At 40.0% G+C, this 17,153-nt stretch overlaps 1 protein-coding gene across 1 annotated transcript in view; it reads left to right on the top strand.

Moving 5' to 3' along the window:
* Mdn1 (midasin AAA ATPase 1) overlaps nucleotides 1–17,153 on the top strand; it is a 125,961-nt gene that overhangs the window by 37,463 nt on the left and 71,345 nt on the right. The window contains exons 23-35 of the mRNA XM_041667517.1: nucleotides 1,762–1,913; nucleotides 3,063–3,241; nucleotides 3,713–3,921; nucleotides 4,385–4,531; nucleotides 6,955–7,096; nucleotides 9,024–9,158; nucleotides 9,237–9,375; nucleotides 9,951–10,101; nucleotides 10,329–10,456; nucleotides 12,160–12,304; nucleotides 14,462–14,591; nucleotides 15,800–16,018; nucleotides 16,680–16,877. Of these exons, the coding sequence (XP_041523451.1) occupies nucleotides 1,762–1,913; nucleotides 3,063–3,241; nucleotides 3,713–3,921; nucleotides 4,385–4,531; nucleotides 6,955–7,096; nucleotides 9,024–9,158; nucleotides 9,237–9,375; nucleotides 9,951–10,101; nucleotides 10,329–10,456; nucleotides 12,160–12,304; nucleotides 14,462–14,591; nucleotides 15,800–16,018; nucleotides 16,680–16,877 (2,074 nt within the window). The remainder of the gene's footprint in view (nucleotides 1–1,761; nucleotides 1,914–3,062; nucleotides 3,242–3,712; nucleotides 3,922–4,384; nucleotides 4,532–6,954; nucleotides 7,097–9,023; nucleotides 9,159–9,236; nucleotides 9,376–9,950; nucleotides 10,102–10,328; nucleotides 10,457–12,159; nucleotides 12,305–14,461; nucleotides 14,592–15,799; nucleotides 16,019–16,679; nucleotides 16,878–17,153) is intronic.

Here is a 17,153-nt window from a genome sequence, read left to right as displayed (position 1 = left end):
TTAGGATCTGATTCATGGTAGGCAAATACTCTATCCCTGAACTATATCTCCATCCCCAGCTTTCCTCAAAACAAAAGCTACGATGAATTTTGTGTGTGGGCGGGCACATAAGAGCCACAGTGTATGTGTAGAGGTCAGAGGATAACTTTTAGCACTTTGCCTGCTCCAGAGCTGAGTCAGGTGGCTCTATTTCTGTTTCTGTGGTGAATACTCCAGGCTAGTTGGCTTGTGAGCTTCTGTCTGCACCCCTCGTCATGCTAGGGGTTCTAACATTACTGATAATCACCACATCTAGCTTTTTACATAGGTTCTGGAGATTGAATTCGAGTTGTCAGGCTTGTGTGTTCTGTCTCTAACCTGCCTTTTTATTTAGCCTACCCATATCTTTAATTTGACTCCGGTTTGTCCTAGTTCCAGCTCTGTTGTTGTGAAAAGACTACAACCAAGGCACCTTCTATCAAAGAAAACATTTATTTGGAGTTTTGCTTACGTTTAGAGTTAGTGGGAAGCAGACAGGTATAGTGCTGGCAAATAGCCGAGAGCTCTATGTCCTGATCCACAGGCAGGGGTCAGAGACTTGCGCCTGGCATGGGCTTTTGGAATACATCTCCTCCAGCAAGACCACACCTAATCCTTCTCAAACAGTTCCATTAATTGGGGACCATGCAGTCACGCATGAGCCTATGGGGCCATTCTCATTCTCATTTAGAACTACTACAAGGTTTTAAATGGGGTGGGGATACTGGTAAAAGCAATAGCCATTTGAGTTTGATACAAAATTACAAAGTAGCATCAGGCTAGAGGAAACAGAAATTTTCACTGTCTAGCTTGTTTTTATTGCTTGCTCGTTAGAATAAGAAAGACAGGAATTTGAAGTTAATTTGGAGTCAACATTTTAAAAATAATACATGTTTAACTAGTTGAGGCTATGAAAACATGAGAAGATAAAACCGCTTAAGTTTACTTTGTGTGATTTACACTACTAACTCCTTGGAATGGCTGTGTCATGACCCATATTACCTGTTGTCTTAGGGTTTCTATTGCTGATAAACTCTATGACCAAAAGCCAATAGTTTATTTCAACCTATGCTTTATAAGTGAAGCATACAGAAACCAGAGAGGAGTGCTGCTTACAGGCTTGTTCCTCATGGCTTGGTCAACCCACTTTCTTCAACCATCCCGGAGCCTATGGATGACATGGCTCACAATGGGCTAGGTCCTACCACATCAATCATTAAATAAAGTGTACAGTGGTCTGAATTGAAATACCTTCCTCTCAGATGTCTCTAGCTTAATGTCAAGTTAACAAACAAGCAAAAGCCAGCCTACCCATAAAGGTTCAGTTTCTATAGAGGTTTAGTTTTGTGTCCTCCGGATGATCCAGAATTTGGTGGTGTAAAACCTCTTCTCTATTCCCTCTTTACAGTACTGGCCTAGTTTTGAGGGAAATGATAGATATTTTAGATTTTAAAAAAATGGATATTTTGCTAGGGGTGAGGGGGTGGAACCACATATGGGAAAAATTATTTTGATTCTGTATGTTTTTCAACTAAATCTTTCTACTCTTAAACCTAATTTTAAAACAAATATGCAAAAAAATGTTCTCATTCTTGGAAGTAATTTTGTGTTTATATTTAACTTCTGGGTTTTCTGTTAGAAGCACCCAGAGCAGAGATGTGTTCTCAATAAGAACTTTACTCCCCTCTGAAAGAAAGTTGACATAGGACTATAGTCATTTCTCAAAGTCTTTTGTCTTTTTAGCCTATTCCAGAACCCAAAGGTGGCCGCCTTATCCAGGTCGAAGGCTACTGGATTTCAGTTGGAGACAAGGAGCCTACAATAGATGAAACATATGTTCTGACGTCTTCTGTTAAGCTGAACCTGAGAGATATAGTCCGTGTGGTCTCTGCAGGGTATGTGTGGGTGTTCCCTCCTGCTGCTGTGACGTTCCTACAAGAGGCACAGTGTTTACTTAGCTTGCTTTCCTAAACTTTGACAGAGCTTTGCTGGTACTTACCTGGCTAACTGAATTACTGCTTTCTAAAAGTCATTGCCTTGTGATGATTTGTACTTGTGTGATTGGTGGGAAAGACTTAAAGACATTATTTTGGCCATCTTTGTCATGGCTTTTGTTCCTGAAGAGGTGATTAGTGGTTGTGAGTGCTTGTTGTTCTTTCAGAGGACACAGGACATGGTTCCCGGTAACCATGTCCAGTAGCTTGTGATTGCCTGGAACTAGTTCAGTAGGATCCGAAGCTCATTTCTGAAGTCCTGCATACATATGCACACTCACACACATAGCTTGCAGACAAATACATCCAAAACTAGAAAGTAAATTTGATTTGTTATTTGATTGATTATCACTTCTTATTGACTAACAATTAATTCCACTTTTTCTTGCAAATACTACCAGAGAAGTTGGAATTACCTTAGTATTTTTTGAAGAGCAATTGTTCTATTAACCCATATTAAGGCTGAGCATGAGATTTAATCCGACCCCAATCCCTTGCTTTGACAGGAGATTCTCTATCAATTTAATCAGAATTCAAATAACTGGTATTTGCATTGTAGTTGAATATATATATTCAATATATATATATATATTGAAATAGACAAAGTATAGAAATTCAAAGAATAGGGTAATAGATAATGAGAATTTGGTGATTTAATAAAGTTAGATGTCAGGGAGAAAAGTTTAAACTTGTTTAAAAAGATTAACAAGAGACGTTTGTCAGCCCTGGCACCTCTGGTGGTTAGGAAGTGTGTGTGTGTGTGTGTGTGTGTGTGTGTGTGTGTGTGTGTGTTCAGCCAAGTATGATGATACACTCCTTTAATCCCAGCACAGTGGCAGAGACAGACAAATCTCTGTGAGTTCAAGGAAAGCCTGGTGTACATAGTGAGTTTCAGGCCATCCAGAGCTACATAGTGAGACCTTATTTCAAAGCAACAACAACAAAAACCATAGAACCTTCTCAGTGCATGGGTATCTAAAGGCACTCTTCTTAGCTTCCCTTCTTTTCTCATCTCTTTTTATAATTACTGTGTTGACTAATGTTTTACAGAAGCTATCCAGTGCTGATACAGGGTGAAACATCAGTTGGTAAAACAAGTCTTATACGGTGGCTGGCTGCAGCTACTGGTAACCACTGTGTGCGTATCAACAACCATGAGCACACAGATATTCAAGAATACATTGGTTGTTACACATCTGACACCTCGGGGAAGCTTGTCTTTAATGAAGGTAGTGTCGTTACTTCATTGCTTGAATGCAAATTTTCATGCTTTTTGACCCATTTCTTATTTTATAATCCCTTCTAATTGAGGCACATGAACTGTATCATAATAGTTAAAGCTAATTCCTAGGGCAGTGTAATTCCTGCGTTGAACCAAATTTTGAAAAAGACAGTGTAGAGATTTAAAAGATAGGGTAAAGAAGGGTTTTGGAGTAGATAATGAGAATCTGGTGATTTAGTAAAACTAGATGTCAGGGAGAAAATTTAACAGGTTGATCAAGAGATGTTTGTCAGCCCTTGCTCCTCCTGTGGTTAGAAAGAAAACATGTCAATTGCAAGTCTTAGTTCTTGCATCAGTGGTGTCACAGATTGTTTGATGGTCGTGACTAGCTGCAGAGAGTAATTTGCTTGGAGTTGTAATTGTTGTGTAGGATTTGTGATTGTACATACACATGTTAATCCTTGTCATTTCCTCCTAGGGGTTCTTATTGATGCTATGAGAAAAGGCTATTGGATTGTCTTGGATGAATTAAATTTAGCACCTACTGATGTGTTAGAGGCACTCAACAGGCTGTTGGATGATAACCGTGAACTGCTCATAACAGAAACACAGGAAGTCGTTAGGGCACACCCTCGCTTCATGCTTTTTGCCACCCAAAATCCCCCAGGGCTTTATGGAGGCAGAAAGGTATGTAACTTTTACCTCCAAAATCTGTTCATTCTATGTGAAATGGTAAACTCATATGGAATGAGACGTTCTGGTCCCTCTTGAAGGTTTTGAATTTTTGTGGTGAATAGCAGGGCTGCTGTTTGTAAATCAAATGAATAGATGCTTTTTAAAAATAAGATTTTAATTAAAATGTGGTTACATCACTTCCCTTTCCTCTTTCCAATCACTTCCACTATCTCTCTTTCCATGTTTCCCCCAATTCCCTCTTAAATTGATAACCTCTTTTTCTTTATTATTGCTACATATATAGATATGTTATGAATAGATTGATAGATCAATGCGCAAATACATAAATAAAACTTGATGAATTTTTGTTTATGTATATGTGACTTTAGCACTGATCACTTTGTTCTGGATAGTCATGGGCTCATTGTTGGAGGAGACTTTTCACACACACATTTTATTTTTGTATATTGCCTAGGTGCTGTCTAGAGCTTTCAGAAATCGATTTGTGGAATTACACTTTGATGAGCTGCCCAGTTCTGAGTTGGAAGTAATCTTGCACAAGCGGTGTAGTTTGCCGCCTTCCTGTTGCAGTAAATTGGTTAAAGTCATGTTGGACCTTCAGGTATTTCATGTCCTCGTCAGAACTTATATGTACGTGGGCTACATTAGTCAGCATGGGCTTCACAGTTGGATAGTTTTTCTCAAGCAGAAGCACATCTGTCCATTTAGTTTTAGAGAGTAAGGCTAATTTTGGGGAAGTCTTGCTTCTAAAATGTGTCTGTTAATATCCATTTTATGTGTGTGTTCCAGGGCCTGGGAGAATTTACCCCAGAGCTTATACACGCTGTGTTGCTCTCTATTACTGAGCTATATCCCCAGTTCCTGGTTTTGGTTCTTTTGTAAATCAGCACTTTTACCATCGTAAATTTTTATGACATTTACTTTATATGGCAATAGTTCCCAAGTTGTGTATGTTACTTGTAATTTTTGTCAAACTACTTACTCTTTGAGACTATTTTCATATGTTGCCTAGTGTAGCGTAGAACTTGTGACTTCCTTGGATGTTTTTGCTCTTTTGTGGTTGTTATTGTTTGTTTTTCTTTATGATAAAGATGTTGGCCAACAAGATGGTTCAGTGGTCAGAAACACTTGTGCAAACCTGACAGCCTGAGTTAGGTCCCCAGAATACACTGCAGCAAGGAGGGAACCAACTTTTGAAAACTGATCTCTAACTCGTGCTTACAGATAATGTAAAATATAGCGATGGTGTTGGTTAAATCCGTGATTGTGACACTGTAGTGGGGGACTTGGTAACCTTTCTTCATGCTTCTCCTTTGTTAACTATAAAACTTTAGTTTATTCCCTCCACCCCGAGACTGTAATAAATTTAGGTTATTGCACAGACTAGTGAAACATTTTACCAACACCTACGGTTTATCAACTCTGGAGACAGAGGCAGGTGGATCTCTGAGTTCGTGGCCAGCCTGGTCTATAGAGTAAGTTCCAGAGTAGCCAGGGCTACACAGAGAAACTCTGTCAGGGGTCAGGGGTCTTTATTAGAAAATAATTAAATAAAAAACTATTAATACTCCTGGTCACACCTTCATGTCCTCTTGTGGATTTTTGTTTTGTGTTTTACATCCCATTGGGTCCCATTAGTGCTGTCTGCATGAACATAGGCAGCTTGACAGTGGCCACACTCCTGAAGAGAAATGATTCCTCCTCCCTCAGTACTGGTCAGTTACCAGTAGTGCGTCAGCTTCATTTAGGTGGGGCCTGTGAGCCCCTCCTCCTTCCATGTTTGAGTTTTGACTTGTTTGATCTTGTTATGCTGGTAACCATAGGTACTCTGAATTCATGAGTGCAACCATATCAAATGACAGCCTTTCCCAGTGCTCTTCCCTATCTTCCAGCTCTTGAATTCTTTCTCCCTCGTTCCATACATTTTTCTAAGCCTTTCTGAAGTTGATATAAACATCCCATTTAGAGATGAACATTTATAGTCATGTATACTCAACAGTTTGAACAGTTATTAAGTTTTTATTTATTTGCATTGACTGCTACTTACTGCTAAAAGACATTTCTCTGACCAACGTTAAAAGAGCACAAATTTCTAGACAAAAGTAGAAGGCAGATAACGAGATGTCTCTTCAAGTAAAACATTGGTAGTAGGTCTGCCCTAGAACTTATGTCTTCACTAGCCATGGGATTTTGATCAGGTTTACATTACCAGGCATGAGTTCCTCCTGTGAAACAGGCCTCATACAGTAAGAATGCAGTTAGTTACCTGCATAAGCATGGCGCTATTGTATCAGCAGGTAAAGTTTGCCTGGCTGATCAGTGTTGTAACATTCCTGACCACTGCTGGACTTTTTCTCCCTTAGCAGACTTGTAGTTCCCTTTTATACTCTGACAGCTAGTTAGCAGGGAGGAAGATTCCCGATCAGTTCCAACATAATTTCTGTGTCCTGCAACGAAGTATGTGGTGTCTTCAGGAATAGGGTTTTGCCACCTAGTTATAGTGGGCAGCCAAAAGCAATGACAATAGCATGTGTTGTTTGGAGGCTTCCTGAACCTCCTTGATCAACAGTTCAAAGGCAGTTAACTCATGTCTTCTGATATATGCTCAAATTCCTCCTATTTTTTTTATAATTGTATTTTGTAATTGTTTTACAATGTAGTTGGTTTCCATAAGGGACTTTGTGGAACCCACTCTCTGCCCTTTCTTTTCCCCATGCCTCCTGCTCTCTTTTCCACTCTAGCCCTTGTATCCTTCTCCCCTTTCATAGCACATGTGTTCTGCTCACTCCTAGCCAAAATTTTCTTTTATCTTTCATGCTATTCAGATTATTCTCTTTCTGTATGGGAGATAGAAATTTTTTTTATTTTGCTATTTTAACATTTTTTCCAGATAATTGCAGGTCTTTTTATTTCTGAAAAGTTAAATCTAGTAAAATGAGTTTGTTAAATAATTTATGTAAGATATAATTTATGCTTTCTATCTAGTATAGTAAGAATCAGTTATTTGTTTTTATACTTTAATAGTCCTACCGTAGACGTTCCTCGGTGTTTGCTGGAAAGCAGGGGTTTATTGCCCTTCGAGATCTGTTCCGATGGGCTGAAAGATACAGATTGGCTGAGCAGACTGAGAAGGACTATGATTGGCTACAACATTTAGCCAATGATGGTATGTTTTAAATCATAAAATGATGCCAGATGTGTTATTAAAACAAATGTTTTCAAAATTGTGTGTGATACATTCATTTTCTGACTTGTTCCAGAAGCAGCCTTTCCCCATCAGCTCCCATTGCTCCTGTGAACAGTTAGAGTTCTGGCAGGCAGGCCTCTGTTCCCTTGTAGTTTTCTTATTTTAACCTGGGTCTTGCTTTTTAGCTTTGGCTCTTCTGTAATTCTCTTGCCACTGCCTGTGAGTGCTGGGATTTTAGACATGGATCCCTGTGCCCAGCTTCTGTGGGTTTTCTCAGCCTAGTCTGAGTGGCTGTGTGCGGAAGGTAGGCTCTAACATGGCCCCTTTTAGGAACTGCACAGGAGATCGGGAGCTTATTACCTTCAGTGTGGCAACCAGAGATAGTCCAAACACTGTTATTTGCCATGAATCAAGGAAAGCATTTATACTCTTCTGATTTGGAAAGTCATTAATATAGCCCTTTTAAAAAATAAGAACGTAAGTAAAATTGGCCTTTGAGAGTTTTTTATTTCCCTCTCTGCTACTAAGGTGATGGCTTGCTGGCGATTAGTCCTGTTATTATAGAGTCATGGGACAGAATTCCATCCAGCTCAGGGCAGATGGTCCTTTAGTGGGTTAGTTCTGACCACTTACCTTCAAACACCCTACTCGACAAAATGCTGAAGTAGGAAAGGAGTTTATTCAGTATAGCTATGCTAGGAAGACTGGCTAGGGATGGGTGGAACGTGGAACAGAATCTAATGTCTTTAGTTCTGTCATAGGAGCTAACAAGCTTTTGGAGGACAAGAAGTAGGTGTAGTTAGTCATATTAGTTTATAGCCTGATTATTATTTTCTTAGGGTTGACCACACAGTACCCTGTCGGCAGTAAGAAAGTTTCTGCTCCCTGAGAGTAGGTTTGAATCCTATCAAAGAATGTTCATACGTCAGATCTGTTGGTTTTGGACTATAAGGTAGGTTATAGGAGAGGACGACTTGGAGAAAGGGCATGCCAAGGTGGGCATCAAGATTAGCACAATGGCTGGACATGTCTGGGAGCTGTGTTGGTCAAAGGTGGGAATTGACAGTCTGTTGATTATGATGCCCCTGTGACCTGGGTAGTACCAGTGTGCTGTAATTCTAGCACATAGACTGAAGCAGGAGGGCTAGAAGTTTGAGTTGAGCCTAGTGGCATAATGAGAATCTGTTGGAGGTGATAGATAACACATGGTTATGCTTTTTTTTAAAGTTGTAACACATGATGAAGCAATTTGATCTGTGTATGTATCCATGTAAGTCACTACTAACACTGAGATTTTGATATTCCCAAATCTCAGAAGCTTCCTTCATTTGATTGTTTGTTTGAGGAAGGTACTCATTGTGTAGTCCATAGACCTGGGACTTCCTATAGCCAGGCTGGCCTTAAACTCATCTGCCTCACCTTTCATAAAATTACAGGCGCGTGTTACCAAGCCTGATGACTTCTTTCTCTTATAAGTGGAGGTAATCAATTCTAATTTTCTCATGAGCTTCACCTACATGGGATCCTACAGTGCATATACTTGAGGTTTTGACTTTGTGTACAGAGGGACCAAATCCTTTTTTTTTCCTTAAAATTATATGGCTATAAGGCAAGAAATACATTGATATTTAGGTCATTTAATTGGGCTGTTATGAAGATAACTGCTCTGAACATTCGTGTACATCTTTTGGTATACACGCTTGCTCTTTTGTGTTTGAAATACATGATAATCACATTGTTGGGGCATGTCTCTAGCATGTGGTTGGTATACTAGACTCTTTTCTTAACGTGGTTCTTTAGATCCCTGCTTCAGTAATAGTGGGTGGAAGTTGCTGTTACTTCATGTTCTCAACATTCTTCACTATCACTACCAGATGCTTAGTTGTCCCTTTATTTCAACCTTCAGGTTTCATGCTTCTGGCGGGCAGAGTCCGGAAGCAGGAGGAAGCTGATGTAATTCAAGAAGTCCTTGAAAAACATTTCAAGAAAAAATTGTGTCCTCAGTCTCTTTTCTCCAAAGAAAATGTTCTAAAGTTGTTGGGTGAGTAGACCTAAACACTATAGGAACATGAATAAAGTTGTGCTCATTAGAGCCTACAGTTTTATTCTGCTTTGATAGGTAAATCGTCTGTCCAGTCAAGTCTGTTGGAGTCTAAGTTCAGCCATGTAGTATGGACCGAAGGCATGCGGAGACTAGCAGTGCTGGTGGGCAGAGCGCTGGAATTTGGTGAACCTGTGTTGCTGGTTGGAGACACTGGGTAAATCTCTGAAGCCATAGCTCATTGAGAAGTTCCAGTTTCATTGCCATGGCATTAGGTCACATCTGCAGGGCTGGGTGAAGCACCTAGGGGGTTCTTTTCCCTTTCTTTCTCACTGTTGTCTTTTCTCCTTTCTCTTCCTCCCTTTTCTTTAAAGCAAGATGTGTTATTTCTTTCCCTTCATACTAAATCCTTCGCTTATGGAAACAAATGTTTTCTCCTACTATGCCATTGTGAACTATTTTTATCCACTTATTCTTTTAAATGTATTCAGTAGGTGTGGAGAGAAGTTGCTAGAGTCTTGGAGACTGTAAGGATTGTTTCTTCCTCTCCCTTGATTGCTGTTGGTAGAACTAAAAGAATGAAGTATTTGTAGTTGATGGCCTTCTGTACAAAGGATTTGAGAGGGCACTAATGTTCTACCGAGAAACAACATGAACCTGGCTTGCAGGGGTCTTGAGTTAAATTAGACTTGTAATGTGGTCTCATTGTGCCTCATCTCTTGCTGATACAATGTCTGTGGCTATGTAGTTGGAACAGATGCTGCTTATTAATGTGATGTGTATTTCTAATAGGTGTGGGAAAACTACCATCTGCCAGATGTTTGCAGCCTTGGCAAATCGGAAACTATACTCAGTCAACTGCCACTTAAATATGGAGACATCTGACTTTCTAGGGGGCTTAAGGCCAGTGAGACAGAAGCCAAATGACAAGGTTTATCTAGTAGTAAGTATTGATATGTTTATTTAACAAACTATGGTTTGCTAAGTTCATGTAAGTGGATTCATAGTGGAAGATACAGTTCAGATGTGTGTATATGTGTGTACTTCACTCGTCTATAGGGTATCTTCACAAATTTTGTCCCTTTCATAGACCCTTGCTTTTTGAAGAATGTGTGTTTTACCTCAGACATCTAACTGTGTATTTAATTCCTCCTTCTTTCCAAATCATAGGAAGAAATGGACACAAGACTCTTTGAGTGGCACGATGGACCACTGGTTCTGGCCATGAAGGAGGACAGCTTTTTCCTCTTAGATGAGATCTCATTGGCTGATGACTCTGTCCTGGAAAGACTGAACAGGTAATATAAGCGAGGGGCTTGTTTATTGATGAATTTATTAACCTGGTTTTGATCTCTTGAATTTATTAATTCTCCACGCTTAGTGCATAGACAATGATGGGAGGTGCAGGAGTCCCTCTTCTTTTGGCTTCAGGGATCAGATGCTTGTTTTCATTTGTTTTATTTTTTCCTCGGTAATCAGTGTGCGATGATAGAACTAAAACCAAATGATCTTAAGTTACAATAGTTTTTTAAAAGCAGATTTTATGCTTACACTTTATAACTTAAATTTTTTAAGTGAAGCTAGTATTAGAATCCTAAATTTGATTACTGTAAGACAGTTCCACAACCTCTTATTAGTCCTGATGTAGTGATATACATTTTGTTGTCTTATTGGGGTATTATATTTGATAAAATGTACCTTGTTTATATTATAACTATGGTAAGGTGTTTAGTGAACTTAGATTTTTAGTTACCACAGTTGAGTTTACACTAACATGTAGTAGGATCTCTCATGAACAGTTAATTCTGCATTTTACCTGTTCGAGGCAACCATTAATTAACAACTTTTTTCTCCACAGTTTTGTCTTTTTTGAGTCTTGCATATAAATGCTTTATTCTCTTACTCTTTGTGATAATATCTGTTTTATATGAACATGAGTATGTGTGGAAGAGGTCGACATTTGGGTGTCTTCCTCAGTGTTCTCCACTTTATTTTTTAGACAGTCTTTCAACTGAACCTGGAGCTCATCAATTTGACTATACTCTTGCCAGCAAGTCCCATGAATCCAAACACAGGTCCTCATGTTTGTGTGGCAAGCACTGTATCAGCTGAGCTGTCTCCCTAGCCTGGAAGTCTGAAAGTCACTTGATAACCCAGACTAGCATCAACCTGACACCAGTCCTCTTGCCTCAGTCCCCTAAGTGCTGGGAATCCCAGCATGAGCCTCCGTATCCACACAGCTCTATATTAATATTTTCAAGTTCCTCCTTATCACAGTATAGAGTATCTGTATGTTTATTTAATTACTAGTAGCACTGGAAATACAACATTTTGTTCATCATTTCACTAGTTGTTGGTAGTTTTCCTATTTCCACTTTGGAGTATTAGGAATGGTGTAACAGTGAACGCTTACATTTAAGACATCTATTGTCATCATGATGGTGTGTTAGTAGGTCAGTGTAGAAAAAGAAATTGGTCTGTTTTATCAAAAGTATGTCCCTAGGCTAGTGAAATGGAAATAGCTCTGTGTAAAGGTCCCTGTGAGCCGGACAGTGGTGGCGCACACCTTTAATCCCAGCACTTGGGAGGTAGAGGCAGGCGGATCTCTGTGAGTTTGAGGCCAGTCTGGTCTACAAGAGCTAGTTCTAGTAAAGACTCCAAAGCTACAGAGAAACCCTATCTCAAAAACAAAACAAAAAAAAGGGTCCTTGTGAACCCCTTTGGTGAAAGGAGGGAACCCATGCCCAGAAGTTGTCTTTATGCCTCCCCTTTGTGCTGTGGCCTACATACACACACCCAAAATAAATAAGAAGCTTCTTCAAGTGTATGGCAGTGCATCCCTGCAGTCCCAGCATTCGGGCAGACCAGCATAGGCCATTACCCAGACAACGTATTACGGGACACCACTAAACCATTACCTGCACAGAGGACTTAGGTTTGTTTTTTAAAAGCATACAATATGTAAGCCTTTTCTAATTTTTTCCCCCAATTTTTCTTTTAGTGTCCTTGAAGTGGAAAAGTCTCTGGTATTGGCTGAGAAGGGCAGCCCAGGTGATAAGAACAATGAAGTTGAGCTCTTGACTGCTGGGAAACATTTCCAGATCTTAGCAACCATGAACCCTGGGGGCGACTTTGGGAAAAAGGAGGTAAAATTGCTTCCTAGAGCAGAATTTTGGTTTAGTTTTTTTCCTTCAGTTTACAGACACCCATAAATGTGTGTTGTACTACATCTGTATAGTGGTTAACAATTCAGTGATAGATCATAAACTCATAAAAATATATGTATAATTATAATCATTATTGAACAACCTTATAAACATTTCTGTATTTGCCATTTCATCCTATATATCCAAGATGTCATGAATTTCTCTCCTAGCTGACTTGTTACTGTGAGTTGCTTTCATTCTGTCTGACCCTTGACTATTCTGGTTAACGCACGCCTTTAATCCCAGCACTCGGGAGGCAGAGGCAGGTGGATCTCTGTGAGTTCGAGGCCAGCCTGGTCTACAAGAGCTAGTTCCAGGACAGGCTCCAAAACCACAGAGAAACCCTGTCTCGAAAAAACAAAAAAAAGAAAATACCTTAGTTTGAGAGACTCTTTGAGTCTCTGTGTGTGTGTGTGTTTGAGACAGAGTCTCTACATAACCAAGCTCTTGAACTCATTGCCTCAGCCTCCCAGGAATGCATGTGCCACCACGCGCAGATAGGACTTTGCTTTCTTAAATGTTAGAGTGGTCTTTTAAGTGATGGTAAAGTGTCAAATAGATATCACAGCAGTGTTAGCTAGCCATGGTGGTGCATGCCTCGATGCATGCGTCTCAGCATTTGGGCTATAGAAGGTCTACAACAATCTTAAAGCCTGCCAGGACACATAGTTTCATAGATAGGACCTATTTATACTGTTACAGGTTATGTGAATCACAAACATTGTAAGTAAAGTTTCTTCTCTTCACAAGGTGGTACTTAAAATCAGGGAAACCAACAATCCTGTGGTTTCAGAAAGCTCAGTGAACATTTGGTGAGAAGTGCAGCATTGTGTGCCTGGAAGAAAAATGAATTGATTTTCAATGAAGCGTTATGGCTCTTATTGTTGGGTGCCTGAAATGTGAACGTGTTGCTTTTTAGTAGTGTGAGAGAAAAAGAATGTTGCTGTGCTCTAAAGATCTACTTTCAGGATAGTTTACATTCACTCGCACACACATGAACACATGAACTGCATACCACACACAAACGCTTGAAATGAAAACAGCAGTGTTTCCTACCTGAGTATACTGAGAACACTCTTAGTAAGTACAGGGTGCCCTAGGATGAACCCCAAGACCCAAATCACTGCTTTCCCTTAGGAAGTATATCGTATCATATTTGGTGAGCTCAGGTCCTTAAACTGTGGCTTGTCACCACATAAAGAATTACGTCAATGAATATGGGGAACATGAGAAATTAGGTAGTAGTAAAGAGTTTCTGACTATGTACAGACCAAAAATTAATTCAAAATCAGTATGTAGTGACACAAAGTATTCCTGGCAACTGTTGCCATCTTGCACCATGCCACTTTGCTGAGTCTTTGCTCTGAACACATGACATACATGCTTTGTCCTGGGAGTGCCACTCACTCCCACACAGAATATGGGTGGCAGTGAGCACTGCCTTGTACACCTGGGCTCAGATTTATGGCCATTGCGTACTGTGAGCTATCCTGTCATGCTCTTACTGTGTGTGCAAATTATGGTAATCTTATAGAAACAACTGGTTTAATTTTGGAAAGTATAGAATTGTAATATTTTGCATTAAACCTTTCCACCCCACAAAAGAACAACAGCAAAAGGATTGTTAATGTTAACTTGCCTGCCAGATATGCTTACCTTTATATAACACAAAGTGGCTATCTTTTACCTAAGGGAAAGCTATCTTTTGCTTATGTGTCTCTAACAGATACTGGTAAGCTCTTAGTAGAGCAAGTACTAAAGACATTGGTTATCTAGAAGGCCAGTGTGAATGTGAGAAACAACCTAGGTGAGCTGCTCCTTGGTACAGACATTGTTCTTGATCCCTTACATAATACACCAGATAGATGATAGTTACTGAAAAGTTGATGGCAGATGAGTAACACTGCAAACTTCTGTCATGAGCGGTTCTGAGTTTGAAAATGTAGATCGTAGTAGAAGCTGTCTGCAAGAGCAAAACAATTTTTTATTTGTGAAAGGTAAGATGCATGGTGGAGTCACTACTAACATTCTTTTCAAAGGATTAATTTTTTAGCTTCAAAAGTTTTTAATTTTCATTAGCCATTGTGTTCCTTACAGCTGTCTCCTGCCTTAAGAAATCGGTTTACAGAAATATGGTGCCCTCAGAGCACAAAGCGTGAAGACTTAATTCAAATAATAAATCACAATCTTCGTCCAGGATTGTCTCTGGGCAGACTAGGTCATAAAGGTGAGTGTGCATATAGTGCTGGTGATGGGGTCAAAGGGTGTGTTTGGGGAGTGATAACTCTTTTATGGAACATTGCTTGTATGTATAGTCAGTGTGTTATAAAAATCAAAGAGACAAAAATAGATCTGTAGGAAATACAGCATTTGCCTCTTCTGAAAGACTTTGTATTTTTTCTCTATTTTTGTAGTTTGTATATGTATGTATGCATATTTTACATGTTATGTGGACACACGTGGATACAGACTGAAGTTAGACACTGCCTTCCATTGTTCAGCCTTCCTCCTTGAGGCAGTCTTTAGTCAACTCCAGACTACACCAGTATGGTTATTCTTGTCCGTTTGCTCTCGGAATCGCCTTTCTCTTCTGAGACTGAGACTGAGGAAGACACAGTGCCTACCCACGGGCGTCAGGGATCTCAACATGGGTCCTTTGGTTTGGGTGGCAAGCACCATATCCCTAGCCCTTTTAATCATTACTTTTGTGATGAGTTTTTATTTAATTATTAATAAATGAATCTTTTACTCTATTCTGCTTTCAAATTTTCATCTTACTATAAAAACCTTCAAGCGAAAAGAAATCAGAATATATTTAAAAACTCACATACAAGTAAATTGGAGTTGGCAAGTCTTAAAACATTAAACTTTATCTTGTTGATTTTTTTTTTTTTTTTTTTTTTGGTATTTCAAGACAGGTTTCTCTGTGTAACAGTCCTTGGCTGTCCTGGAACTCGCTTTGTATACCAGGCTGGCTTCAAACTCACTGACATCCACCTGCCTCTGCCTCCTAACACCTCCTAGCTTTGGAACCTGTTCTGGAACTCACTCAGTAGGTCAGGCTGACCTTGAACACACAGAGATTCACCTGCCTCCTGAGTTCTGGGATTAAAAGCATGCTCTACTACCGCCTGGCTATTTTCAATTATTTTATGATAATTTTTATAAGAGCAGCCATTCATTTTGAATCATGAGACAAACTGGTGTGAAGCCTCACTGCATTTGTCAGCTAGATTAATTCCTAGATCAGAGAACCACAGACAAATGAAGAACCGAACTAACGCCACTGAGAAGCTGCATTACCCGTTACGGTAGAAAGAATGCCAACAGGTCCGCGTTCACAAAGGTTTTCATGTCAGCTAAGAAGCATAGACCTTGCCTCCCCACTGTTCTGGGATGTTTCCTAGAAAATGGTTATTTTTGCTTCATTCTAAGGGGCTGACATAGCCGAGGTGATGATGGATTTCCTTGACTGGCTGACCCACCAGGAGTTTGGACGGAAGTGTGTGGTCAGTATCAGAGATGTTCTGTCTTGGGTTAACTTCATGAACTCCATGGCGGAGGAAGCTGCTGTGAAAAGGCTAGAGACCATCTCTACTGTGATGTCTTTTGTCCACGCCGCATGCCTCGTGTATATAGACGGAATAGGTTCTGGTATGTTTTCTCTTGGGACAGCAGGCTTGTCCAGACAGGAGAGTGGGGAAAGGAAGCAAAACCAGATCATCTATTTTTAGAATCATTTTAATTGGATATTTTCAACACTTAGAGTAGCTCCTTTCCTTCCTCATACTCTTTGAAAAGGTTGGCACTTTTCAAAGTTGGACTAGGTCCTGAATTAAGTAGTCAGCCAGTGAGAAAGCTCAGTGTATAAAGGTGCGTGTCACCAAGAGTAAATGACCAGGGCTTGATCCCTCAAACCCACATTGTGGTAGGAAAGAACTGACTCTCACAAGCTGTCCTTTGACCTCTGTTCATATGCTTTGGTACATGTGTGCATTCCCCTGCACAGACACACACCCATACAGTAAGTAAATGAGGTCTAAGATGACGAATAGTGTTGTATATTGTCCCCAGATCAGTTTTTGATTGGGTGACATCAGTTCCATCACCGGAAAAGCTGCTTTATTGACAGTGCATAAATTGGGGGGAATGTTGGGTTTGCATTCTTCCTTTTTCCTCAGGGTTGCTTTACATTGGATCTTCTATTTAGTCTGTAGTTCTGCTGAGGTTCTTTCCATCAGAAAAGGTCTGTGCTCTCACTGATCACAGTGGGCTCGATGGAGCTGCTCCCTCATGTTCTGCTATTCTCTTACAGGGGCAACTTCCTCTGGGTTCGGTACGGCCCTCTTGGCTCGAGAAGAATGTCTGAAATTCCTAATAAAGAAACTTTCCAAGGTAGTTCGACTGACAGAATGTCAGAAAGATGAGTTGAAGATTTATGATAGACTCAAACTCAAAGAATTCACTGGTGTAGATGACCTTTGGGGCATTCACCCATTCTTTATTCCAAGAGGTAAGAGTGGTTTTAAGTTCCCCTCCTGGAGCTTGTAAAAATTTAGTTTTGTGTGTTACTCGGGATTATTTTTCCTGTGGCGAAGTTCTACACCCCACTAAAACTAGCAAACTGCATGGCCTTGTCTTACAGTGCATCCTGACTATAATTCTATTCTGTTTTATAAAAATAGGTTTGTGAGTCCTTAAGAGCTGGTGGTTTTCCCCAGTCTTCCTCTCCTGACATCTGCCACATGGCCTGGGTAGATGAGTGGTAGTGAAGTGGAGTGTAAGAGAC

This window comes from Microtus oregoni, unplaced genomic scaffold, assembly GCF_018167655.1.
Source record: "Microtus oregoni isolate MIOR12 unplaced genomic scaffold, Mior012 000017F_ref0000208, whole genome shotgun sequence".
In the NCBI taxonomy this organism is placed as follows: Eukaryota; Metazoa; Chordata; class Mammalia; order Rodentia; family Cricetidae; genus Microtus; species Microtus oregoni.
The sequence above is the reverse complement of the archived record's forward strand: the minus strand, read 5'-3'. Positions and strand labels throughout refer to the sequence as shown.